At 44.2% G+C, this 26071-nt stretch overlaps 1 protein-coding gene across 1 annotated transcript; it reads left to right on the top strand.

The window, feature by feature from the left end:
• The first annotated feature begins 651 nt into the window (after window positions 1-651).
• ACE2 (angiotensin converting enzyme 2) lies at window positions 652-26071 on the top strand. The gene is made up of 18 exons (XM_058018447.1): window positions 652-834; window positions 4215-4373; window positions 6272-6365; window positions 7006-7149; window positions 8467-8579; window positions 9074-9182; window positions 9905-10002; window positions 11514-11683; window positions 12730-12956; window positions 13735-13879; window positions 15357-15455; window positions 16094-16216; window positions 16553-16725; window positions 17601-17659; window positions 22717-22817; window positions 23768-23884; window positions 25130-25324; window positions 25951-26071. Exons 1-18 carry the CDS (start codon window positions 652-654, stop codon window positions 26069-26071), a joined length of 2430 nt encoding a protein of 809 aa, XP_057874430.1.

Here is a 26071-nt window from a genome sequence, read left to right as displayed (position 1 = left end):
TCTCTACACAAGATGCTGTGATCCTACAGTCTCTTGCTGCTCTTTGATGGCTCAGTGAACACATTTAAAATTCAGGTTTTATATACCCCCATTACTTCGAAAATGAGGTCTTTTCCCCAAATCACCTGGGCTTTCAAAGCCTTTAAAAACATGTCCCTGAACACCCAACCAGCTACCCTATCTCAGACTCACTGGGGTTTCTTCCTGCCTGGGAGTTAAGGTTCTTGGCTTGGTGTTTCAGTGAAGTTTCTAAATATTTTTACAGCTTATCGCCAACCTGTTAAAGGATTGACAGATTCTGAGCTACCAGAGACACGGGTAGGCTATAGATAAAGTGACCAGCTGTATCATTGACAGCACATTTGGGAAACATTAACCAAAAGTAAAAGCCTTTTATAAGAAGGCCATAAAATGGCAGGAGTAATTATGTTTTTCCAAAGTTAATCATTGACTTTTGTTTATTTGGCTTTTTATAAAAAACTTTTTCCTTTCTCTCCTATAATGAATAAAACCTATAAAAGGTCCAGCAAATTGGATTCAGCCTTTCTTCTTCACGGTGGCCATGCTTGAAGGCTGATGAGGCAGAGGCCAACAGAGAAGCTTGCCTGAGGAAACCTACTTCACTGAGAGGTTTTCATCCTGAACATGAATATGTTGGTTCACTTCTGGCTTCTTTGCAGCCTGAGTGCTGTTGTGACCCCTCAGGATGTCACACAACAAGCCCAAACGTTTTTAGTAGAGTTTAACAGGAGGGCAGAAGATATCAGCTATGAGAACTCCATTGCCTCATGGAACTACAACACCAACATCACTGAGGAGAATGCCAATAAAATGGTGAGTGCTCCCTCCTGCATCCTTACTGTTCTCTTAGGAATCTGACACTTTCTGGTTTGTTTTGGTTCCGCCAAGCTTGTCTGAAATTGGAGTGTTACTTCTCTGGTAGCTGTGCTTCATTTTGGGGACGGTAGAGGAGCTTGCTTTAGTGTAGCAATGCTCACTGGATGTGCCTGGGCCCCTTCCAGCTCTACAGCCTTGGGGTAGCACCTGGAGCGCCTGCACTGCGGAGGGATGTCCAGAAGCTGCACTGTCCCTAGCCATCCCTTCAGGTCACTCCAGTGAATGGAGGGAAAAGGCAGGGGAGCACTGCATGTTCATCCTGAGAATCTGTGTTGGATGGAGAGAGATGCTTCCTTCTGCTGAGTGCAACACCACCAGTGCCTCCTGGTGTAGTGTTTCCCTGTGGGGTTTCCCTTTCCAAGAGCAAAGCATTTCCCTTTCCTCTGGGAGAGGGCATATCCTGAGGGTGAAGATCCTCTCCAAGGGCCTGGGGTAGAAGCTGTCTGTGGTGCAAGGAAACAGGATCTGAACCTTGCACTCGCATGAGCTCAGGTCTCCCACTTTCCCTAAAAGCAGACAAGCACTGGGCTTTTTACTGACACAGGCAGTTGTTTCACTTCTCAGCGAGTATGCAAGTATTTCCTGGATGCAGGCATTCTGTTAAAAGTTTGCTGATGGATTTATAGGCCCACACCAGTTACTCAGTGGTGGACATTTCCCCCTGCCCCCATCACTCTTCTCATGGTCAGGGCTGTTGGTGGATTGCCTGGAGGTATTAGACCAGGAAAAATGAAGTGAGATCACAGACTAGCAAATGCCAACAGTGGAGGTTCTATTACAGTGGTCTTGTGTGTTGGTTTGAAAGTCCATTTCCATCTCAGAGCACTTTTATTTATGCTGTCTTCCAACACAGTTCTTGCTTCTCAACACCAGCCTCTGTCTGCCCCAGCCCTGGGGGTCTCAAGCAGGAGCTTGTCAAGAGCAGCCTGCCATGGTCTGGCTGGTTACTGATACTGCCAAGCCTCAGCTCAGTATCTGTAAGCTCAAAGCCTTTCAAAATGAACAAAACCACCTTGAGTTTTGCTTTGTTTTGAAGCATCACAATTTTTAAAGTTAACTCAAGCCTTAGAGAAAACAATTCAGAGCATAAAAATGAAGCTGGACATCCTACATCTATTTTGCGTAATGGCCGGTCTTTCACTTTGTGGTCATATAACTTAATTAAAACATGTTTTAATTATCATATTTCTCAATTAAAGCAAGGAGACTGGTTGCTGGAAGAAATCCTAATGACTAGTCATTGTCAATCTGGAATTTTTTCTGAGGCACCAGACACTTAAACTGTAATGCTTCCAAATACATAAAATGAAAGCCCTATATAGTATTTTCAGCATTAATGAGATGATAATAAAATACATGAGGAGATACCAGTAATAAAACCAATTAGTCTAGTGTTCAGAGAGAACTTTTTCTCTCTCTTGATCTCTTCAGCAGTGCTGGCAATAAACCCACTGATTCCCCTCCTCCCGTTCTGCTGGAGGAGAGTTAATGAATACTGTCCCTTCTGGCTCCTTCACATCCATTTGCCTTCTAAATTGTGTCACAAACCCTACAACTATTCCTCTGACTTACCAACCAATTTCTCTAATTGTGGAAATATCAGACAGCAAGATAACTGCTTTCCCCTGGCTTTTGTGGCCAGCGAGCCCCCTCTTCTGCCCTGCCCCTCCTGAGGCCCCTCTGTTCCTGCTCAGGACAGGGAGCTCAGGAGCACGCTGGCACAGCAATGCTCCTCTCTGGGTGCTTATCAGGCTCTTTCCCACTGGGCTCTGCAAGCTGCTGAGTAGAGTCAGGAGTGTACCATGAAGGGGAGAGTTTGGAAAGCTGTCACAGACATCTTTTATGAGAAATCCTTTCCTTAGGATTTTTTCCTCCTGAGAAGTTCAGAGGCCTCAGGAACAAAATGTAAACAAATGGTTATCTTCTGCTGTGGAATGCAACAGGTGCATCTGTGATTGGTCCATGTTGGTTATTTCTAATTAATGGCCAATCACAGTCAGCTGGCTCGAACTCTCTGTCTGAGACGCAAGCCTTTGTTATCATTCTTTCTTTTTCTATTCTTAGCTAGCCTTCAGATGAAATCCTTTCCTCTATTCTTTTAGTATAGTTTTAATGCAATATATATCCTAGAATAATAAATCAAGCCTTCTGAAACATGGAGTCAGATCCTCTTCTCTTCCTTCATCCTAAGACCCCTGTGAACACCGTCACAGAAAGCCTCCCAGTGAGGGCTGCCCTCCTGCAGCTAGGATGGAGGAGATGTGGGGCTGGGATCACCATGGGTTTACACCTGCCAGCACCCCTCTGTGCTGGAGCCTGGAGCAGTGGGTGCTGTGCCCCTGTCACACATGGGGCTGAACAACTTGGGCACAGCCCTGCAGAGAGTGTTGGTCCTGCTGTGTGTCTGCCAGGGGTGGAGGGTGCCTGAGAGAGCTCCCCAGGCACAATATGGCGTTGGAGTTCCCTGATGCCTCAGCACCAGAGATGGGTGTTACAGGTGCCCTGTCCACAACCTGGGAAGCTCTGCTGTAAGCACAATTAAATAAACTCTCGCAAGGACCCAGGTTAATTAGTACTGTTCTTGTTGCCATTTGGAGTTGCTGCTGATGTGTTAAACTTTGTACAAACACATTAGAAAAAGGTGAATAAGACAGTCCCAACTCTGAACTGTGCTCTAATGCTGCTACTTTGTGAACTGAAATTAGGGGGTTTCACATATCATGCTCTGTAATTGCAGAAGTGTTAAAAGCAATCTCATGCAAAATGTTGAGATTTTGCACACCCAATTTGGGCACCAGTTTAGACCCTCCTTTGCCCAAGTATAATTTTTTATTTGCCAGCATTTCAGAAGAAAGTGATATTTGCCTTAAAAACAGACTCAGTATCACTATCTTGGCAGCTGAGTGTTCCTGCTACTGCAGCAGAAATGGGGACTGACATCTGGGTCACAGATCTCTTTGTGCCCTGGCTTATTTCTTCACAGGTGGGTGAAGAAAAGCATTAAGGGAAGAAAACGTGATTTAGAATAGCAGGAGACACAGCCAAGTGATGCTGGATCAATTATAACAACCAAGGTGTGAGTAGACAGTCATGCTTTTTGCTGTTCCCAAAGAAAATGGCTATCTGGATGTGTGAATAAAACAAAGCCAGAAAGCTCTCTGGCCATTTCACCAGGTGCTTTAAGTGCTCAGCCCTCAGTCCAGGGGTGTTTTTCACAAATGAAGTTCTTCCCAGAAGTGATGTTTTTGTTCACTGAGTGCATCAGGCCACTCCAGTGCCCTGGAGGGACTAACTGAGGGTTGTGTGACCCCTTGCAGAGCGAGGCGGGCGCCAGGTGGGCCGCGTTTTACGACGAGGCCTCCAGGAATGCCAGCAAATTCCCAGTGGACAGCATCACGGATGAACTCACCAAGCTCCAGATCCAGATTCTCCAGGAAAAAGGATCATCTGTGCTATCACCAGAAAAGTATAACAGAGTAAGTTGTTGAACCTAGTTCATCATTTTGGGGGGTGAGTTCAGCTGCCTCTCACAACACCCCCGAGCCAGGGCATGGTGCTGTCACCACCGTGCTTGTTTTGGGATGATGCAGTGGATGGTAGGGGAGTGTACCTGTTCTAGGTGTTCACAGCAGTACAGGACTGGGGCTAGTCTGGCCTAGGAAGCTGTTGCCACTTCTGTCAGCAGTTTTGCCATGGAATAAATTTCAAACACGCCTCAGAGCAGTCCTTGCACTTATAGCTGGATTAGCCATAAAACCAAGAAAGGACATGTGGTAAGTGCTTGATGAAGTCCAGACCTAGGGCAATGAGCAGAAAGAGATGGGTACAAGGCCATTCAATGAGTCAAAAAGGTGGAGATGGAGGAAGTCTTTCTTTCTCTGAACATGGTACTTTATCACACTGGGAAAAAGAAGGAATGTTTCATTGCACTGGGCACCCTGGGGAGGTGAAAATGGGGAGGGTTCCACAGAAACCTGCGGAAGGCCAGCAAGATTTGACAAGAACCATAATGAGATTTGACATTTGCACTGACAAGCTCACCTAAGAGGCAGATATATGAATAATGACGATATATGAAATTGGAGTGAGCAGCTATGCAGACTCAAAAGGGATTTATATCCAAAGACCTGAGAGTTAAATTACTTTCCTTTGGCTGAAGATCAAATTGAAACATAGCACTGAGTCATGGGTACCTACAGTCCAGGATCCTACAGTCCTAATTACAGAAGAATCCTGAGATTTCTCTGCTCAGGTCAGCAGTGCTAATCACCATGCAAGGGAAGCAGCAGATTGGCTGGATCTCTTGTCTGATCCAAATCAGATGCATTTCTGAAAACCAGATTGTGTTGGTGGGAATGCTGGCAGTTCATACAAACAAATATTTATTTTGGATCACAACAGTGCACTAATGGAAATGTTGTCTCTGTTGAGGAGATATGTTCTTCAGTATCCTCCTTGTTTAGACATTTAGAATTTCCTAGATAATGGCCTTTGGGGCTGAAGTTGTTGATTCATGTTTGAAAAGTGATTTTTTTATACAGCCTGATGGGGTTCCATAGGAATATCCAAGTCTTCTTCACTGGCACAAAAATTTGCCTGGGCACTGATTGATTTTAATGCTGACAGAGGTAAAGTTAGAGGTACTCACTAATTACCCCTCCCACTTACAGCTCTTCAGAGTTCTGATTTAAACCTCTAAGTGAGAACTTGCATAGTCCTGAAGGGACAGATAAAAGTGGTACATGTTATCCTTGAGGCATGAAGATGTGGAAATATTAAAAAATATTTAAAACAAAGCCATGTAGCATAGGTTCTGAGATGCAGCTGAATTATTTCAGGTGCATTTTGCCTTTCAACTGGCCCAAGGCATGAGCCATGGCTTCTCTGTGGTGGAGTCCAAGCAGATCCATGCCATCAGTGTGATGTGAACACCCACAGGCAGCAGTCAGCCTGGCAGCACTTCCAGAGGGGCCCTTTGTGCTGCCACTCAAAGCCACAGCCTCCCTGCAGAGTCTGTGTGGGTCCATGCTTTTGGAAGCACATTGATAAACTTTATGTTTTTATTGCTGCTGTGTAGCGACAGCTCTCTCATGGCAGTCAGTGCTCACTGAATCCAGAGCTCTGTCTCACTGGATATTATGAACCTGTATGTTATAATCATATATTTGGGAGATTATCTGTCTTTTCCAGCTAGATCTGGTTCAGTAATGCATTTAGGCAAATTCTTTCATTAATCTCTCCTGAGCTCAAACATATGCTTAAATATTAAGCTGGTGGGTGAAGTGTTGATTCTAGCTTTTAAGGAATTAGCATAATTGGCTGTTATTTTGCACAGAGTGGGTTTCTAACAGGCTGTCTTGCATCTAACTTGCAGCTGGGCACTGTGCTCAATACAATGAGTACCATCTACAGCACTGGGACCGTCTGTAAAATCAACAATCCATCGGAGTGCTTGGTGCTGGAGCCAGGTATGACACCAACCACTGCCCTACCGTGTTCTTTACCCTGAGGGTGCAGAAAGAGAAAGCCAAAGGGTGGCCTCTGACTGCAAAAGAACAGGCTGTAATTTCAACAGATACTTCCTGCTATCTAAAGCTTAGTCATAATTTAATTGCACCTTGCAGTTCAGGCACTTCCATTGGACCTTCTGCCCACGAGACATAGTGTCTCCTGTTTGCAGCAAAAAAAAAAATAAATTGTGGAGGGCTGCTCAGCTTGTTTGGCAGCCTGCCTGTCACCTGGGGTTTGCCTACATCACAGAAAATCTATTTTTTATTCCCTGCCTTCAGTGGTGTTGGACTTAATGTTGCATTGAGGCCAGTCCTGAGAATTCTACCAACTTAAGGGAAGCTAATGTGGAGAGGGCATTTGAGACACTATGAGTCTATGAGGCTATGGATGTGCTCCATGCTTCTTAAAGACAAGGGGGAAATCTTAAATTAGGAAAGGATGCACTGAAATAATGGGATCTTTATATACTTTCAGTATATCAAGTACAAAGTGTTTTTTTCTCTGTCCATGTATTTCTTTCACTTTGGTTTGTTTGCCTGTTATGAAAGAAAAATTCTGCTTTTTCAAAGGCTAGCACCTATTTTTTTGTTCTGACAGGTCTGGATGCTATTATGGCTGACAGCACTGATTATAATGAGAGACTGTGGGCCTGGGAAGGCTGGAGAGCTGATGTTGGCAAAATGATGAGACCATTATATGAAGAGTATGTTGAACTTGAAAATGAGGTTGCAAGGCTTAATGGTAAGTCAATTTTTGTTTTCTTTCTGTTTCTTTTTATTTTCTCCTTCTGGCTTCCAGAAACTAGTAAATATACTGCAGTATACCAAATTTTCCCAGGAATTCAAAACACATACATAATTTGCACATAATTTGCTCTTGGTGTGCATGTCTCAAAGTAAGAGGCAATGCAGACAGCTGCCATTGACCAGTTCTTCCCAGCCTGGAACAAGAGGCACCTTTTTGGCCAAGTTGGTGCCCTTCTTGGTTGGCACTTTTCCCAAAAGCCATAATGTATCAGTGCCCCTCATTACATAGCACCCAGAACTGCACCATTTGTGATTTATGGACAAGCACGCTCCATCTAAACAGCTTCTGAGTGTTGCTGAGTTTTGGCAACATCTCTTTCCTATGGGCCTTGACCTTCTTGCAGCAGCACAGTACATTTATAAGCATTATTCCCTAGCTGGAATGATCAGGTTTGGTAGGCCTGGGACAGCAGGTGCAGCTGGGTGTTCAAAAAGGATTTTGTACTGAGGGAACTGTGCTTCCAGCCTGAAATCTCCACACAAATCATATGGAACTCTTTTCAAGGAACAGTAGCAGCTGCCTTCTGATTTTCTTTTGAGGTCTTCTAAGGTAACTTCTGAACTAGCTTCTGTCTCTTGGCCAGACTGCAGCTGTATCAGCTGCTTTCCCATCCTCCTTGTTTTGCAAAAACTGTCAGGCTGCAGCTGGATAAGAAAATATGGCCCAAATAGTAAGACAGGGAAAAAAGCCAAACATTAAGAAATGGTCATTATGGCCTTCCTCTGTAGCACTAAGGAAGAGATTCAGCTAGGAGCCATTTTTACTCCAGGCTTGATGGAGCTGGGTGGACTGTAAGATGTCCTGGAAGTGGGAGCTGAATTTCCCTGCTGGTGTCTGCATCTGTCCTGGTGGAAGAGGGGGGCCCATATTCAATGTGCACCAGTTTATTCATTCTGTGAGAGCCTGCTAGCATCCAGCCCGAGCAGAGGCTGCTGTCCCTCATAGCCCAGGAGCTCCAGTCAGGATTCCTGATTTCCTTTGACTTCCATCTCTGGGCTGAATGACCCTAACTAGCAGATAACCATGACATCAATTTCTGAATTTCTTGGAAATCTCCCATACCTGCATGTTCATGAGGGACACCCTCAGGGAGGCTTTTTCCTCTCTGCTAAACCCAAACTATCTAGAATTTTGCTGCTTTGCTTTGGGGAAAGGCTGCAGATGTGCATGGGATCTGCAGGGAGCTGCACTTTTGCAGACCCAAGCAGTGCCACTTGTGGGGTCCTCATGTGATGCATCCGTGCTTTACAGGTTATTCTGACTACGGAGACTACTGGAGAGCAAATTATGAAGCAACGTCTCCAGAAAATTACAAATACAGCCGTGACCAGCTGATTGAAGATGTGGAGAAGACATTTGAGCAGGTAGAGGCAGGAAGAGCTCTCATCTGAGTTGCAGGGTTGTGTTTTGAAATGGGCTCATGTGCTGATGTTATGAATGAAGATGAAACCTGCTTTAAACTGGCTGATCTCAGTCTTTGTGGGTTTAACAGAAACAGATGTGAGGAGACACACACGACTTTTCTACCTCTGCATCTGTTCAAGGACCAGCTTGGTCCCCAAAGCTGGGAAAGAGGGAGCTCTGCAGCTCCATGGGGTAGATGGCATCCTTGATACTCCAGCTCGAAAGTCAGCAATGCTCCCTCCCTCATACCTGAGCAGGACTTCTGTGGCTGGAATCTGGATTCAGTGCCTGAGTCCTGAGGCAGGGGGCAAAGCTAAGCTGCAGGTTTGGGGTGCAGTTACCTGCCAGGAGCTTTTTGTGAGAGAGAGCTTCAAGGCTCTCTGTTTAAGAGTAATGAGCGGAATAGAGCTAAGTGAAAAATAAAAATGGTTTCCTTTTCCTCCTCTGCCTCCAGATAAAACCTCTGTATGAGCAGCTGCATGCCTATGTGAGATACAAGCTGGAGCAAGTGTATGGCCCTGAGCACATCAGCTCCACTGGAGGCCTGCCTGCTCACTTGCTGGGTATGTCAATGCATCCATGGCGTGCAAGCCTGGCTTTATACACAGGACTGTCACCTACAAGGCACATGGGTGGAGAACAACCTGACTGTTTAATCAAGATATTAACAAAAAGGTTGCAGATAAAAGAAGGGTAGAGGAGAAATGGATAAATTCCTAGCAGAGGTGACCCAAGTGCTTAGCAGTAGTAGCAGGAAGGGAGGGCAGGTATTCTCATCCTCATCAAACCTCACATGGCACAAAACTCTGGCACTTGGCTGGGACATTTCCCTCCTCTCTGCAGCACTTGTCTTCCTTAGAAATGAGAGTTTCAGAGAGACTTGTTTTTCCTTTCAGATTTTACTCTAAGATCCCACATTTCATGACTTGGCTTTCAAATCATGCAGCCTTAAGCTGCCATAAGTGTTGTGTACCTGAACATGGCACAACAATCATGAGGACTAAGAAAAGGATATTCGGTTTTCATACACCTTTAGGAATGTCATCAGTCCTGAAACCATATTATCCAAGAATTGCTGATATTGGGTAATAAAAGTATCCTTGATCTGGGTTTTTCCTATGCATAACCTTCTAGAACTGTTCCCCTACACATCTGGATCAGGCCTGATTAGATGAATAGGAGTCCCTATTTTTGACACTGCACAATTTATAGACTTGTCTGGCACCTTTGAGCAATACATAATAAATAATTTAAAGTTTTTCTTTGTTTCTCTCTTTTTCTGAAGGTGATATGTGGGGTAGATTCTGGACAAATCTGTATGCCTTGACTGTTCCCTATCCAGCCAAACCAAACATCGATGTAACTTCTGCAATGGTTGAAAAGGTAAGACATGCCTTTATGCAATATGCATTATGTAAGAAATCTAGAAGGTATAAAAATTACATACATACATAAAAATTATGTACCACATATCAGCTGCTCTCTAGAAATCCATGGCTGCCCTCAGGCAGACACACTGCCAACAGTGTTTCTTTTCCCATCGTTTTTTTGCTGTTCACTTTTAAGCATTTATGCATTTCTCACTGTACCCTTGGCTGTTCTCTGTTTTCCTCTACGCTCTTTGACCCCCTTAATCTTGTCTCCAAGTCTATTTTCCTCAGAGACTCTTATCCATTAAGAGTTATATTTTGTACTTATAAATATTTCAGGACTCCTGGAGCGGACTGGTATCAAATATGACCTTTGCCAGTCATTACCATAATCAAATAGTTTGTATATCACAGTTTGTTTTATTTTTGTCAGCCTTGTTTATTTGGATACAGCTGGAGAAACTGAAATGCTGGCTGTTATCTTTTGATAACTGCATAGCAGCATAAGGTCTGTGTTTGGGATCTGTAGAGATAACAGCTGTGACACCACCTTTACCAGACCAAGAACATGGGTGAAGATAATTCCCTGTAGTCTTGGAAAAGCCTTATCCTTTTTTAAACTAAAGGGAATTTGTTGGAACTAGATGGAATTTGATTTCTGAAATGCAATTATTCAACTGAAATCTACTCTCCTCTCGTAGGCAGCACTCCATGAAAATGTTATGCTGGTAAGAGAAGGAGTAGTTGAATTTGATTCCTTAGCAGTTTGCGCAAGTCTGCATTAGTCTCACCTCTGTTTTACACTACTGACCCACTTGCAGTCATAAATTTGTGTCTGTTGAAGTACCACTGCAAGAAGGGAAGCATTATTTACAAAACCTTTGAGCAGTGGGAGGGCTCATTCTTGTTGGTGGGTGTGTCCCATTTGGGATTTTCATCCAAACGAGCTGTTTGCCACCCAGGTCTCTGTGGGAGCTCATTTCAGTAAATGCAGAGCTCCTGCTGGGTAGAACAATAAAACTGCTGAATGGCAAAATTATCCTGAACACAACCATGCACTCCTAATCTGATAAGCAGCTCCCAGAGATACATTTGCCAGGTTTTATGGTTCTGGCTGAAGTCTCTTATGCTCATCTGCTGGGAATGTAGCTCCACTTCCTCAAATGTGTTGTCCCCAGGTTGAATGAAGTGACTGAAGGGTCAGATCACAGATCTGATGTACAGGAATGCATTTTTTATCTTACTTTATCTTTTATTGAGAACTTCTCTAGCCTGGGTCAGGTGCTATCTGCCGAACCTCTGGGTGCAGAAACCTATTTTGTTTGCAGGGAAAACACAATTCAAGTTCCCAGCAGAATTCACAGAAGTGCCAAAGGCAGGCACTACTGACTTGCTCTTGATAGGCCAGGTGCAGGTGGGAAGCTCCTGGGAAATATTTTAAGTCAGCTGCCCTGCATCAAGCAGAGCATTGGGAAACAGGCTGCATGCAGAAGCAGAGGTTAATGGTGGCATTGTCTCTTTCAGAAATGGGATGAAATTAAAATATTCAAATCTGCTGAGGCCTTCTTTGTTTCCATTGGCCTTCATAGCATGACTGAGGGCTTCTGGAATAACTCCATGCTCATAGAGCCGACCGATGGCAGGAAGGTTGTTTGCCATCCTACAGCATGGGACCTGGGCAAAAACGATTACAGGTACTGGAATTGCCATGACCCCTTCTTGTACTGCCTCCTAGAACAAACATATCTTCACTACAGGTGCATCATGCTGTCTTAAGTTATAATTTCTCCTTTATTTTTTTTCTGGCTGAAAAGAGGGGGAAAGAAGACAAGAGAGCAGGGATCCTGTGGGACTGTAAACCTTTCTGTATAACTTTTCCTGTGAAGATCTACTCAAACTTACTCATAGATCTACTCTCAAATTTTAGCTGAAAAGTGACTAATATTTTTATGAATTGGAGAAATAATGGCTATGTTCTGGGGCTTAAGGGATAAGCAGAAATGCAGGTGGATACCAGTGATATTTATGGACAATTGCGCATTTTGCAGCAATGGCAGCGGGTCCCTGGGTAGCAAGGGAAAATCTCCTGACAGTCCAATATCTGTCTTCAGCAGAGTTATCCAGTTTCATGGAAATCCATCAGTCTCTTCCATACTTGGGAAAGAAGTGGGACAGCAAGTTCCCACACAATGAATACTTCTCACAGAAATTCTGACCCCTCTTGCAGCCCCCACAGTTACCCAGGGAAAGAAGCTGGTGCACAGCAGAGCCTTAGTGAAACACATCAGTGTTCCACCTCAGCAGTCTAGGGAAGATGAAAGGAAACCCTCTTTGGAAGACATTCCTTTAGTAAACCCTACACGAGGATGAAGTAGCAGGAGTCACCAACACACAGGGTTTCATACATTACTGTGTTACTAAGACTGGTGGTTACTCACTCCCACACATACAGTGAGTTTATTGCCAGGTTTTAGGGAACAGCTGTTTTCACAAAACAGCAGTTTTCTCTTATTCCCTGGACAATTTCAAGGTGGCTGAAGGTGTTTTGCTGACTTCCCCAGAAGTATTGCTGTAGCAGGAGGATTTGCACTGCATACCAGGATGTAGCTGCCCGAGTTTTGCAAAGGGCATTTGCAAAGTGTGGAGGGGCTTTGCCCCATGGCTGTGGCACACAGGGCTCAGCTAGCCTTTCTCTGGGCCACTCTCTGTCTAAGCACAGACACTTTATTCTGCTGTGTAGGATCAAGATGTGCACCAAAGTGACCATGGATGACTTCCTGACAGCACACCACGAGATGGGGCACATCGAGTACGATATGTCCTACGCAGTGCAGCCCTACCTGCTGAGGAGCGGGGCCAACGAGGGCTTCCACGAAGCTGTGGGGGAAATTATGTCACTCTCTGCAGCCACGCCCCAGCACCTGAAATCCCTTGATCTGCTAGAGCCAACTTTCCAAGATGATGAAGGTAAATAAATGCAGTAATATTATGCATTTATGTGAAAGCACTTTCTGGCCTTATTTTGTAGCACAAGATCGTGCCTGCAAACTCAGCAATCAACTGACAGGCTTCTTACTCCTCTAATTTACCAGAAATACTATTTTTTCCCAAACTGCATTGTGAAGCAAGGATCACTGCTTTACAGTGCTGTTATATAATTTAAAAAGAAGTAGCTAGGACTTCACTACCTTCAATACTGAACAACTCATCCTTAAATCTTCATAGTTCATTTAGATGAGTCTCCAAAACTCTTTTCAATCTCTATTGCATGAATCCATACATATCTCTATCAATATATGTATTTAGTACTTCAAATGAAACTGAAACCTTGAGATTTGCATCTCCCACTTAAGCGTATATTCAGTGACAACATAGGTAGGCCCTCATTATAATGTATATATAGTTCACCTGGCTTCTGAGCACTGCCTTAGATGGATGAAGATGCACTTTTAATACATTTTGAGATGTCTTCAGCTCAGAATTCCTCAGAGACTGGAGAGGTTCTCAGTAACTAAATGTAAATGTCAAAGGACTAGGTTATTTAAGAATTTGTGGGAAAGAAACAAAAAATTTACAATTCCTAAATGATCTTGTGTTTTTTTCAGTAGGATTCTTCTTTCCACTTTTTCCTTAGTGAAAATCTGTAATTCAAACAAGATGTAAGCATGAGCTGTTAGAGGAAACAACCATCCAAACAGATACTAATTGCTACCATAACCATTACCTTAACTGCTTCTCTCTTCAGAAACTGAAATCAACTTTCTGCTCAAACAAGCACTAACCATTGTTGGAACAATGCCTTTTACTTACATGCTGGAGAAGTGGAGGTGGATGGTGTTTCGGGGTGAGATTACAAAGCAGGAATGGACCAAACGGTGGTGGGAGATGAAGTAAGTTTGAGAAACAAAGGGGATTTTTTTTTTTCATATGAACCTGCAAACTCAACCCTAGTTAACATACTGAGGTGTTTGTTCCCCCATAGGGATCTGTGTCTCTGGGTTTTTCTGTAAATACCAATAGAGTGCTAGATAGAAATACCCAACTGTGGTGCAGACAATGTCTCATAATGCCTCATGTCAGCTTCCTGATAAAGACAGCCCGTGGCCTTTGCATGGCCTGTTCCAGATCAGCATTGCTGTCTGCCTGGCACATTCCCCAAGAAACCTTCACAGCCAAAGTACAGCCCTTCTCTAAGTCTCACTGGCCTCATTGTGCTCTGGTTTGCTCCCCACATCCTTAAGGACAAGTGGAAAGTGAGGTACATTGTACTTGCCAGAGAAACGTGCAGATCTCAATTCACCAAGTATCTGAGCCCACTTTCCTTCAGACTGTGTGGTGCTTTTTTGGAGGCAAATTGTCTGAAAGATTTCAGACTGAATCTTTCCTTCCTTGTGTACCAAGATATCACCTTTCTTGGTACAGAAAATACAGTTCCCTTGGCAAGTAACAGCCAGAAGTGCTTTTTCAGATTGTGCCCATCAATCGGTCTATTTTCAGCACCTTGGAGCACAAGATTAAAAAGAAATGTGATTCAGACTGGAGTTTGTAATTTCCCAGGTTGGTTTTAATATGAGGGCAAAAAAAAATGCAAAGAAACCAAACAAGCCCCACGCTGAAAATGGAGCCTGAACTCTAACACGAACATGAACAGCAAGCCTCCATCAGCAAACAGAATCTATAATAAAAGTTGATATATGCAAGCCTCCTGACCCACTGTAAAAATCAATCAGCTTCAATATATTCAAAAATAGCAGAGATGTCAGAGAAATAGAGAATGACAAATTGTTTAGGGAAGCTTATCACATCTGTTGCAGTGGCACTGCAAAGCTCTCTGCTTTAAATACAGGTTTATGAAAAATATTTCCATGGAAGCTTGTTACCATTTTCAGAACTCAAGGCATGGGTTTGTTTCTCAGGAAACACAGTCTCAGGAGAGGAAAATAAAGAGAAATCTTATCTCCAGCACAGTGGCACAGGAGACCATCTACCTTTTTGGGTTGCCTAGTCTCTGCATGCCCTTGCCAGGAATGAAATACAGGTCTCTAAACTTAGGATGGCCCAGGGTATGAGATGGTTGTGGCATGTGAATCTCATGTCTTGGAGATTATTTCACACCATTAATTGATCCCTGCACATCTTGCCATCATACAAGTCCCTTCCTTGCATTATGAGTTTCCTAACAGCTTCCTCTCTGTGGTCTCCAGCTGTGGAGCAGAACTCTTGGTGTTACTGGGAGCTGTATGGAATTCTTCTGTTTGCAAGGGAGAGGTGTCCATATGTATCAGACAAAACAGAAGAAAAGCTGAGCCAGATTACCTCTGCTTATTGTCTATAAACAGAAGCCCTGTGTTATTCCTTCTTCTCCAGGAGAGCCATAGTTGGTGTTGTGGAGCCAGTCCCTCACGATGAAACCTACTGCGACCCTGCCGCGCTGTTTCACGTGGCCAATGACTACTCCTTCATAAGGTAAGGCAGTGTTTAATTCATGACTCAAGTTTTGTCTACAGAACAAGCCCCAGCTACCTAAAACATCTGCTGGATAGTCACAGGACCCAATCTTATTTTGTTTAAAGCCCAGACTGAAGGTTGCTGATTTCACTGGGAGTTTCTCTGCACGTCAGGGGTTGTTCCACAATAATCTCTGAGCAGTGAGGAGGCTGCTGACCTTTTTACTGAACAGGAAAGTTTCATGCTGCCATCAAACCTGCAGGAGCACTTCTGTATGAGGTGTTTGCCTCCTGAGGGATCAGTGTTCCCCATGTCATTTGGGCCATGTCATGCAGCCCTGGATGTCCCCTGTGTCCCAGCCGCCTCATTTTAGAGGGCTCAGAGCAGAGAGCTGAACCTTAAAAACCTTACTCTCTTCTGATTTATGTGGCAACAAACAGATTTGGGGCTCTTCTAGTCCACTTGATCTTGGCATTTTGCTAGATTTGCGTTAGCCTAGCCTGTAAGTATCAGCTGGCCTCTGTCCTTGCAGTGCAGTCTCCCAGGCAGGAGTGACAGCTGATGCAGCAGAGCTTTACAAAGGCCAAAGGCTTGCAGGTTTCCTTGACAGACAGCTAATGAAACCTGTGCCTCCCTTTTCCTTGCCCTTCCTTTAGGTATTACACCCGCACCATCTATCAGTTCCAGTTTCAGGAGGCACTTTGCAAGGCAGCCAACCATGTTGGCCCTCTTCACAAATGTGACATTACCAACTCCACTGCAGCTGGGCAGAAGCTCAGGTAACAAAGCAAATTTCTCACATGTAATAAATCAGAGTGTAACAAAGCTTCTGGAGTAAATGATTTTGTATCAAGAATAAGCCTACCTTGGAAATTTAGCCTATACCTGCTCAATTCATTTTGACAAGTTGACTAAATTTATGTACATTAAGGTTCTAAACATCAAAGGTTTAATTATTTGTTTGTGGGAATAAAATATTTTATTAATAGGAGTAGTGGGAGCAAGGAGTAGATTCAGAAGCAGAAAGAAGAACACCTTTGTACTGATCACAGAGTGTTTTTCTCATCTAGATGGAGCATGGCAATAACATATTACTTCTTGTTCCACATATACAGAGAATTGCTGGAATTGGGGAGATCCAAGCCCTGGACTCAAGCACTGGAAAGTATAACAGGAGAGAAATACATGAATGCAGCCCCCCTGCTCCACTACTTTGAACCTTTATATGAGTGGCTGAAAAAAAACAATTCTGGAAGATTCATTGGCTGGAAAACAGACTGGACACCATGTATGTATGGCTTGAGGGTGATTCAAGGACATGAGTTATTCTTCACAACCCTGGGTTAGCAAAGTGCCTCTCTCTTGTAGCTGTTGGAGGCTATTCTCCCTAAAAAAGCAGGGTTATGGGAAATAAACACTGAGCTGTAAGTTTTACTGACAGGAAAACCAGCTGGCTTCCTCATGGCCAGAGCTGAAGAAGTCAGCATGTGTGTTTGTCAGAGCCTCACCCAGTCCTCAGAAATTGAGGTGTCTTTTTTTTCATGATGACAGCCCCCAGAGTGTGGGATGGCTCTACAGAAGGAGAAAGATTCAGAAGCTTGGTCTTGTGTGGCACTTTCCTGAGAGCAGTGTGCCTGTACTGCAGAGCTGTCCAGGGGGCTAGGTGTAGGGGCAAACCAGTACAAAAATATCACTGCTATGGGTTTGCTGACATGTTAGTCAAAGAGGGGAGCTCAAGGGGAGGAAAAGGAGGAGACTGTAGAAAAATGCATTTTTCAGCTCATTGTGACAGTGAGTGATGAACCAGACAGGTTATATTTGTGTAATCATTGCTGGCACTAGAGAGCATTGTAACTCTTACAGCCCTGTGCCAGTCTGATAGTGGGATTCACCTAACCAGGCACCAGCATCTAAGCTGCTCATTCCCAGTGATGGGAGAGAGGAATTTTCCTTCAATCTGAAACAAAACCAGACTTGGGAACTGACAGCTCAGATCAGTGTGTTTGCAGTAGAGGTGACGGAAGGGAAACAAAATCAGTCCCACCACGCTCTCCAAGGGGAGCAGAGGAGCCTGTAAGGAAGCTTTAGCCACCTCAGCATTTCCCAGGAGCAGACTTTCTGTTGCAGCAGCTCTAACATGGCCCTTGTTTCTTTCTAAACCAGATTCCAGCAATGCCATCAAAGTGCGCATCAGCCTGAAGTCAGCTCTGGGGGACAAGGCGGTGAGTGTGTCTGTGCTGTGGCACCCTCCTTACTGCTTGGGCAACAGAGGTGGTGTGTGATGGCTCAGAAAATGAGTCAGGGCATGGCTGATCTTTGTGTCTGAAGGGTGGCATCAGCTCAGCTGGACGGTCATCACATATAAGGTGTCTTGTCTAAGTTTGTGGTCAAGGCTGCCTCTAAAATTAGTGGAGGAATTTCTGAGCGAGCCCACCCATTTAAGAAAAGGCATCTCAGCTAGGTGAGTCATTCTGTAGAGATACCAATCATGATTTTCCTCCTCCTGCAGAATAGACCTGGAGGGCTAACATTGAGGAACCTGTGTACATGAATATTTTCCCCAGATTTGCTGATGTCTCCACTTAAAGCTTCTACCTAATTTCTTCTAATTGCCATTATCGTGGCTATGGTGGCTGCCTTCAAAAGTTATTAGAGCAGCTGACTTCACATTTAAAAGCAGGGTGGTGGATCCCACTCTCTGTCCTTAAATGCTCTTGATTTCAAACTAAAACACATCTGTTAGCATTTCTCCATAGATTTTTGTTTGGCTGTGTACAGTAATATTTCCAGGCCCTGATGTGTTCAGCTGCCTCCCTGCCCTCCAACCCTGATGCAGAGACAGCTTTGTTATTGAGATTGCAGGGGACAGTGCAGTGCAGCTGCTTCTGTTTCAGATGAGGCGAAGGGCTTTCATTCCCAAGAGCTTGTCTGCTCTGCCCAATTATACCAGCTGGTCCAATAAAATGTATTACAGCAATGAAAAAAATCTCATCAAAGCTGAAGATGGCTTTTACGATTTTAAACAGAGCATTGGCTTAGCCCATCTGCTTAACCCAGGCTGCAAATTTACTCCTTATTCTAACTCTTCCTCTTTATGCTAATCTCATGGAGGCAGTGTAGAAGGTTTAAGTGCAGACACTTCATTCGTGGTAATAGCCATTTTCACCTTGCAGGACATTAGTAATTTTGCAAGAATGAGTGTGTCATCAGGCAGGCCATTTAGAGCTGCGTGTTGGAGCCTATTGCACTAGCAAGGACACAAAGCACGGGCCCATTTTTCATGAATTGATGCTCTTGCTTCTATCACTCTCTCACACGCAAGCCCCACTGGAGTTTTATTGCTTCCTAGACTGCCTAGTCGAGTTAGATACAATTCAAAACTGATACCAACAGCATAAAAAGGTTCCATATTACAACACGTTTATTAGTCATTATGGTTAATGTTTAGCTTAATATCATTTTTATGCCTGCCTTTAGCCATCATAGTCTTTTGTTGTGCAATTGAGCAGCTGTAAAACAATCTCATACAGATTACTTAATTTGAATTATTGCATGGACAGTAGGTTCCTAAGCTCTGAAGAGCAAGCCATACATTTTCCTCTCAAAACCAGTTCACATCACCAGTTCACTGACTTGCAAGAAACCTTTTCTGTTTGGTTGCTTTCTGCCTCCCCACAAATGTGCCTTTTGTGGAGCTGAATGCTGGTATGGCAGCAGCAGGCAGTGGTACATGTGTGAGCTGGCATAGAGAAAAGGCAGGGGGAATCTCAGGCACAATCTCAGCCCAGCTACACACAGTGATGTGTTTTGGGTGCTTTGCACGGCTCACAGTGCCCAGAAGCTCTGGGCATTGTTCATTTAAGGTGTATTTTGAGTTGCTTTGCTCTGACCTAACAGCACAAAGCACTCAATATATCAGCAAACAGTTTTGCATTTGTGCTCGCTGGCTCTGGAGAGAGCAGGCAGGGAAGGATTGCTGCTCTGGGCTCAGGCAGGGAAATATTCCTGCTCTGGGGCTCAGGCAGGGAAAGGCTCCTGCTCTGGGGCTCAGGCAGGGAAGGATTGCTGCTCTGGGGTTCAGGCAGGGAAGGATTGCTGCTCTGGGCTCAGGCAGGGAAGGATTGCTGCTCTGGGGTTCAGGTAGAGAAGGATTGCTGCTCTGGGGCTCAGGCAGGGAAGGATTGCTGCTCTGGGGTTCAGGTAGGGAAGGATTGCTGCTCTGGGCTCAGGCAGGGAAGGATTGCTGCTCTGGAGAGAGCAGGCAGGGAAGGATTGCTGCTCTGGGGCTCAGGCAGGGAAGGATTGCTGCTCTGGGCTCAGGCAGGGAAATATTCCTGCTCTGGGGCTCAGGCAGGGAAGGATTGCTGCTCTGGAGAGAGCAGGCAGGGAAGGATTGCTGCTCTGGGCTCAGGCAGGGAAATGTTCCTACTCTGGGGCTCAGGCAGGGAAGGATTGCTGCTCTGGGGCTCAGGCAGGGAAAGGCTCCTGCTCTGGGGCTCAGGCAGGGAAGGATTGCTGCTCTGGGGTTCAGGTAGGGAAGGATTGCTGCTCTGGGCTCAGGCAGGGAAGGATTGCTGCTCTGGGGTTCAGGTAGAGAAGGATTGCTGCTCTGGGCTCAGGTACAGCTGTGCTGGGGGCCAGGGAGCTGCAGCTCACACAGGCTGTGTCTCAGCCCCAGCAGGGATGGTTCAATAGCCCCCAGTTGTGGCAAATTAAGCATCCAGACTCTGGATGGGCTCAGTGCCAGCTGTAGCAGAGCGTGCTCTGCCGCAATTACCCTGCTAATTGTTCTCAGGCTGATGAGATTAGAGCTGCAGCTGCAGCATTGCTGGATCACCGGAGCAGCTGATGGGGCTGAAACATCCACAGCTTTCCTTCAGCTGGGGCTTTATGGAAGTGCCTGCACAAGGGAAACTGCCACAAGATCCCCACTGAATGCCTTGGGGTCTGTCACATTTAAAGTAAATGGTTCCAGGAGTGCCAGCCCCTGACTGCCACTTGAAAACCAGACCCCTCTCCAAAGATTAATTCAAAATTCTCTACCAGGTCAATGCCATATGTGTGATCACATTGTAAAGGACTGTCACACGAGACGGTGTTAGAGAATGGAGAGCTGTCAGCCTGCAGGCATTTAGATGTATTTGACAATGAAAAATCCTTTTTGAATCAGAGGCCACACTTACACTGTCTTTCAAATCACATACGGGCTCTCAGAGTGAACACACTGTAACAGAGCAGAGGTGCCTGGCAGAGTTCATTTCTCTCTGAAAGCAAAGCAGCTTCTGTAAGGCACAGTGTGGGGGGGGGGGCTGCCTGGGGAAGCCATGTGGGTAATAACAACTCAAACACAGATCAGAAACCAGCCAGGTACTTCCCCTCCACACAGCCAGTAATAGTATTTATAAAGGCAATTGAGAGGCACAGTGGTAATTAGAATACATTAGACTGAAAAGACATAAGTTAGAAAAATGAATAAACGATTAAAAAGTTAACGTGCAAAGTACAGAAAGCATCAGTAGAGGAATCAAGCTCAATTAGATCCTGGTAAAAATGATAATAATAAAAGAGCAGCACTGCAAGCCTAAAGATGTTGGGCATAAATAGAAAATTGAGAAACCCCAACCATAGCTGTGAGCTGTGGAAGTGAACAGTGCCAGCTGCTGGAGGCAGCAGCAGTAACAAGAGGAGCTTCAGTGCAGGGCTATGCCAGCAGGAGAAAGCTGGGAACATCTGCCTTTCACAGGGAACTCAGCCTCAGCCTTTCCTGGTGGGAACAGCCAGGGCTGGCACAGCCCCTGCCCTCCAAGTGCCCTGGGCACTGCTCTGATTGCCCTGGCTTTGGGTAGCTGTGCCTTGCCTGGGACTGGTCCTGAATGGGCTGGCAGCAGTGCGTTCTTTCTGCCCCTCCTGCCCTTTATTAATAGAATCAGAACTCTTTAGGTTGTGAGGGACCTTTAGAGATCAGCTAGCCCAACCCAGCTGCAATGAGAAAGGACATCTTCCGCTAGGTCAAGTTGCTGTAAGCCTCACCCAGCCTGACCTTGAATGTTTCTGGAAACTGAGTATCCACCACCTCTCTGGGCAACCTGCTCCAATGCCTCACCACAGTAAAGAATTTCTTCCTAGTAACTAATCTAAATCAATTCTCTTTTAGTCTAAAACTATTACTCCTTGTGCTATTGCAAGAGACCCAGCTAAACAGTCTATCCCTGTCTATCCCTGTCTTCCTCATAGATATTTATACATCTCTCTCATTTTACATCAGTGTCAAGAGGTGGACACATCTGGAAAATGTAGCTAGGTTTTATAAAGCCTGTTAAAACAGAGCTGACTTCTACCACACCTTCCTGAATAATGCTCAAGAAAGTCAGGAGCTGACTTTCTGTCACTGACAGCATTTATGGACCTTCCTGCCCAGGTACCATAAACACAATCAAATCTATGCCTGAGTGGAATAAAAAGATATTGCCACAGAGTTCAGCTGGGGATTTTCCCTTTGTGCACACATGCTATCTCACAACAGACCAGGCTGCTTTCTCACCTCCTGTGGTGGTTTTTGCCCCCTGTACAGCTCTTGGTCCTGCCCAGAGAAGCTGTTTTTGTCTTCCACTGCAAATAACTTTGGACTCATAAGGCAGGCCAGGAGAAGCCTGCACACAGGCAATACATTGTTTTTAATATCACCTATCTATTCTCCAGGGGGAAAAACCCCAAATGTGTGCTGCTGCAGAAGTATTGATGCAAAGAGTTTTTTGATGTATTGATGCAAAACAGACCACGAACAAAAATCTGAGCTCAAGCAAATATATTAGCCACTTTCACACAAAAGCTCTACCAAAAAGGTTCTCCTCCTTAACAGAACAGCTCTGCAAATAAAATTATATGATTGAACAAGACCTAAATCATGAAATCTTTAAAACTCAAAGAGGATGTACAATGTTTAGTAGGAATAGCCTTGCTGATGCCTCTTCTTCCTGTAAGGCAGGGAGGTGTGCTGGGACTGCAGCATCTTCAGCAGCCCCATATAAAGGTGCCAGAGATTGCAGAGGGACAGCATGATGTCTGGCAGCAGGGATGCCTCCTTGGTTATTCTCCTGCACAGTGCCCAGATTAACAGACCTAAAGGGTTTGGGTTGGTTTCTGATGTGCTATCACGGCACAAATAAATAATACTGAAGTGCATGCCAAGCATCACAGCTGCTCTTTCTTTTTAGAAGGATTTCTTAATGTCCCTGATTTCTTGGCATCTCTGAGGAATTTCTCTTGTGCTGTTTTGCAGTATGAATGGGATGAAAGCGAGCTCTTCTTGTTCAAGTCATCTGTTGCCTATGCCATGAGGAAATACTTTGCAGAGAAGAAGAAGCAGAAAGTTGCCTTCGAGTGAGTGGCTTGCCTCATTGTGGCAGCTCTGCCTGCCTTGCTCCTGCTCAGCTAATGGCAGGAACTGGTGGGATTAATTGTGCTTCCTGTCAAATGTGAGGTGGCAGAAACAATGTCAAACATTGTCTGCAAAAAGGCAAGATGACAGCTTGGGTATGTGAGATCTTTTCCCTCAAGAGCCTGAAGTTTAGGAATAATGTGCTAAGGAGAGGTAAGAAGGCTTTGTCTCCTGCAGCTTATCAGTGATGGAAATGAACTTTTACAGTTTGTGCCAAACACACATATAGAAATATCAGGGAAAGTAGACTGATTAGGAATAAACATTTCTAGCAATGTATGTATATCATACTGAATATCCAAGAGGTTTGGGGCTAAGGAAAGATAAACATGTTGACTATAAAGCACTAGAATTTGATACAGGCTTATTAATCTTATCTAGATTCAGTTACAAGCATAAAATCTTTCACCTGAAAGTGATTTTGGTAAGAAAAACAACTCTTTTGATTAAGTATCTTCAATAATGTCCTGAAGCTATCTACTAAAGCTATTAGATATTACTTTATAGAACTACAGTAATGTAATATCTAGAATCTACTCTAGAAAAATAAGGAAGAAAACTATTTTTTTCCACTTTGTACTTCATACATCACCTCATTCATGAGATAAACCCAGACACTCCCTGTTCTGCAAGTGATTATGTGCTATGGAAAATTACACCAAGACTTGTCTTAGGTCTGAGGGACACTCTCTCAGCTCAAGTTACAAATTAGCACATAGAAAAAGGGATTCTGGCAGGAAAACAGATTTCACTTCCCAGCTCATTTCACTATGCCCCCAGTGTAAGCTAAACCTCTGGCATTGTCAATCAAACAACTGTTCACTGGCTTGAATTTAAAGCTTAATGTCATCTCAACAATGAAAATAACCTTTTTCTTCTCTTTCTCCTTCAGCGTTACAGACATTCATGTTGGGGAATTGACAAAAAGGATCTCCTTCTACATTACTGTCAGCATGCCAGGTAATATCAGTGATATTGTGCCCAAAGCTGACGTGGAAGGTGCCATCAGGTGAGATTTTGCTTTCTGGGAAAAAAAAACCCGACCAACCAACCAACCAGCCAGATGGAAGGCTGGAAGGGAAAGCAGTGCTTAAATTAGCTGAGGCAGAAGCAGTGACAAAAAAGTAAATTCTGCAGTTAAAATGAAAATAGTGGGATGAGAGCTACTAGGATGAAAACCGTTATGGCAGAAAGAAAATAGTCCATCTATCAGATGGTGTCTTGGATAACAACCAAAGTAAAATGCTCCAGGGTGTTGCCAAAACACATCTCATTTGCATCAGACCTTGCCAGCCAACCTAATTGCTCAAACTTTGACAGGAACTATTTTATATCCTGAAATACAGAATACAGTAATGATGTGTGCATGCACACGTGTGTTCTTCCTCTCATTTTTGAAAAGTTCAGTGCAAGAATTATTTTTAACAAGGAGTCCAGAATAATGGTGTACTAGAAAGACAGCCAGATGTATTTGATTATATAGAAGAGGTCAGAGCAGGAACTAGTTCCCACTTACAGGTCAATAAACAGCTCTTTTATAGCATGGTGTGGCACCACTCTAAGTCATTGCTATAAAAATGATAAGTAAAACTGCAACTCTGCAGAAGATCATGGGTAAAGTGCAGTGGGAAATGAAGAGGGCACAAATCTAAAAGCAGCATCAACCTGAGATGGGGTTGAAGGAGCAGTGAGATACATTGGTGAACTAAGGGACAAGAATATGGCTGTGAAAGTGACTCTTGGGTTAGCACTCAGTAGCAGATGTGGAAGTTTAAGGAAAAACAAGGCACAGATGATACACCAGGAAAAGGGGTTTTAGGGCAGGGAGAAACACACTAATCTAAATTGTTTAAGATTGTAGGAGGGAAACAGGTAAGATGTCAAAGCTGTGGTTTTATGTGGTATTATTCTTATAAATAAGAAACTTTTCAATAGACAGGAAATGGTAAAGAGAATGAAGGGCAAAATAAAAAGAGAGAAGGAGATCAGCAAGTTCATTTAATAAATGTTAAGACTGAGTTTAAGAGTCCATGCAATGTCTGAACACGTCAATTAAGCTACAATAGGTTAAGGGTTTAAGTTTCTATGGTTGTTACTCACATGCCAGAAGGAAAATGGGTTTAGCAGTACCTCCTTTGCTGCCTTTTAACTGAGGTGTTCAGGGGAAGCTTGCCATGCTGAAGATTTATAAAAAACTGAAAACTGTTCCTTTCAATAAATGTGTGAAAACCTTTGAACTTGTATTTGCTGGCAGTTTGTCTCGAGGACGAATGAACGAGGCTTTCAGACTCGATGACAGTACCCTGGAGTTTGTGGGAATCCTTCCAACCCTGGCTGCCCCTTATGAACCACCAGTAACCATCTGGTTAATTGTATTTGGGGTGGTCATTGGTCTGGTTGTCGTTGGAGCTATTGCCTTGATCGTCACTGGGCTGAGAGATCGCAAAAAGTGAGTAATAGTTTTGGACACTGTGGTCATGACTACTGGGACATGTCCCTATAATTGAACAATCAGGATTTTTTTACAGTTTAGGCTTCAGTTAGGCTAAAGCAAGTTAAGGAATGAAAGCCTGTTATCCCTTTCCCATCAACAGTGGTAGCTAAAGGTTCATCTCCCTGTCTCTGAGTACAGGACAGCTTTGGCAGCTTAATGCAATTTCCCCATCACCATCAGTGTAACCATTGCTTTGGCCACAGGGAGCTGCAGAGTGGCTGCTGCCAGGGAGGAGGGGATGTCCTGATGGGATCATGGTGCCTTCTGCAACAGCAGAGTTGCCCACATTCACTAGCACCTGCAGTTTTCTTTAATCTGATTGTAGGCTGTTTAGTAATGACATTTTCCTTAAATATTACTGCATTAACAAGTATAGCTTGGCGGGTTTTCTGTGTCCCTCCACTAACAAGGTTACTAAGAACATAGCAGATTTACAACAGTTCTTCTTAAACCTAGCTCGATTTCTTTTATATACATATCTCCAGTTAACCGCAGTATTATTTGCAGTCAGGGATTCTGGGGATCCAGAAGGACTTGGAACAGAACAGGGACCTTCTAATATAAATGAATTTTCGTTACAGGAGAGCAAGAGAAAGCAGAGGGGAAGCAGGATCAAATCATGAAGAGATGAACCCTTATGCTGAAGAGGGAAAAAGAAACCTGGGCTTTGAGCCAGCTGAAGAGACACAAACATCATTTTAA

The sequence above is a fragment of the Melospiza georgiana genome, chromosome 2 (genome assembly GCF_028018845.1).
Source record: "Melospiza georgiana isolate bMelGeo1 chromosome 2, bMelGeo1.pri, whole genome shotgun sequence".
Lineage (NCBI taxonomy): Eukaryota > Metazoa > Chordata > Aves > Passeriformes > Passerellidae > Melospiza > Melospiza georgiana.
This window is presented reverse-complemented; position numbering and strand designations above follow the sequence as displayed.

Excerpts from the sequence above, each read along its gene's own strand:
- ACE2 (XM_058018447.1), top strand. The coding sequence starts at position 652 with ATGTTGGTTCACTTCTGGCTTCTTTGCAGCCTGAGTGCTGTTGTGACC. Across the intron at positions 835-4,214 it reads AGGAGAATGCCAATAAAATG|AGCGAGGCGGGCGCCAGGTG; the intron begins GTGAGTGCTCCC and ends GACCCCTTGCAG. Across the intron at positions 13,880-15,356 it reads AAACGGTGGTGGGAGATGAA|GAGAGCCATAGTTGGTGTTG; the intron begins GTAAGTTTGAGA and ends CTTCTTCTCCAG.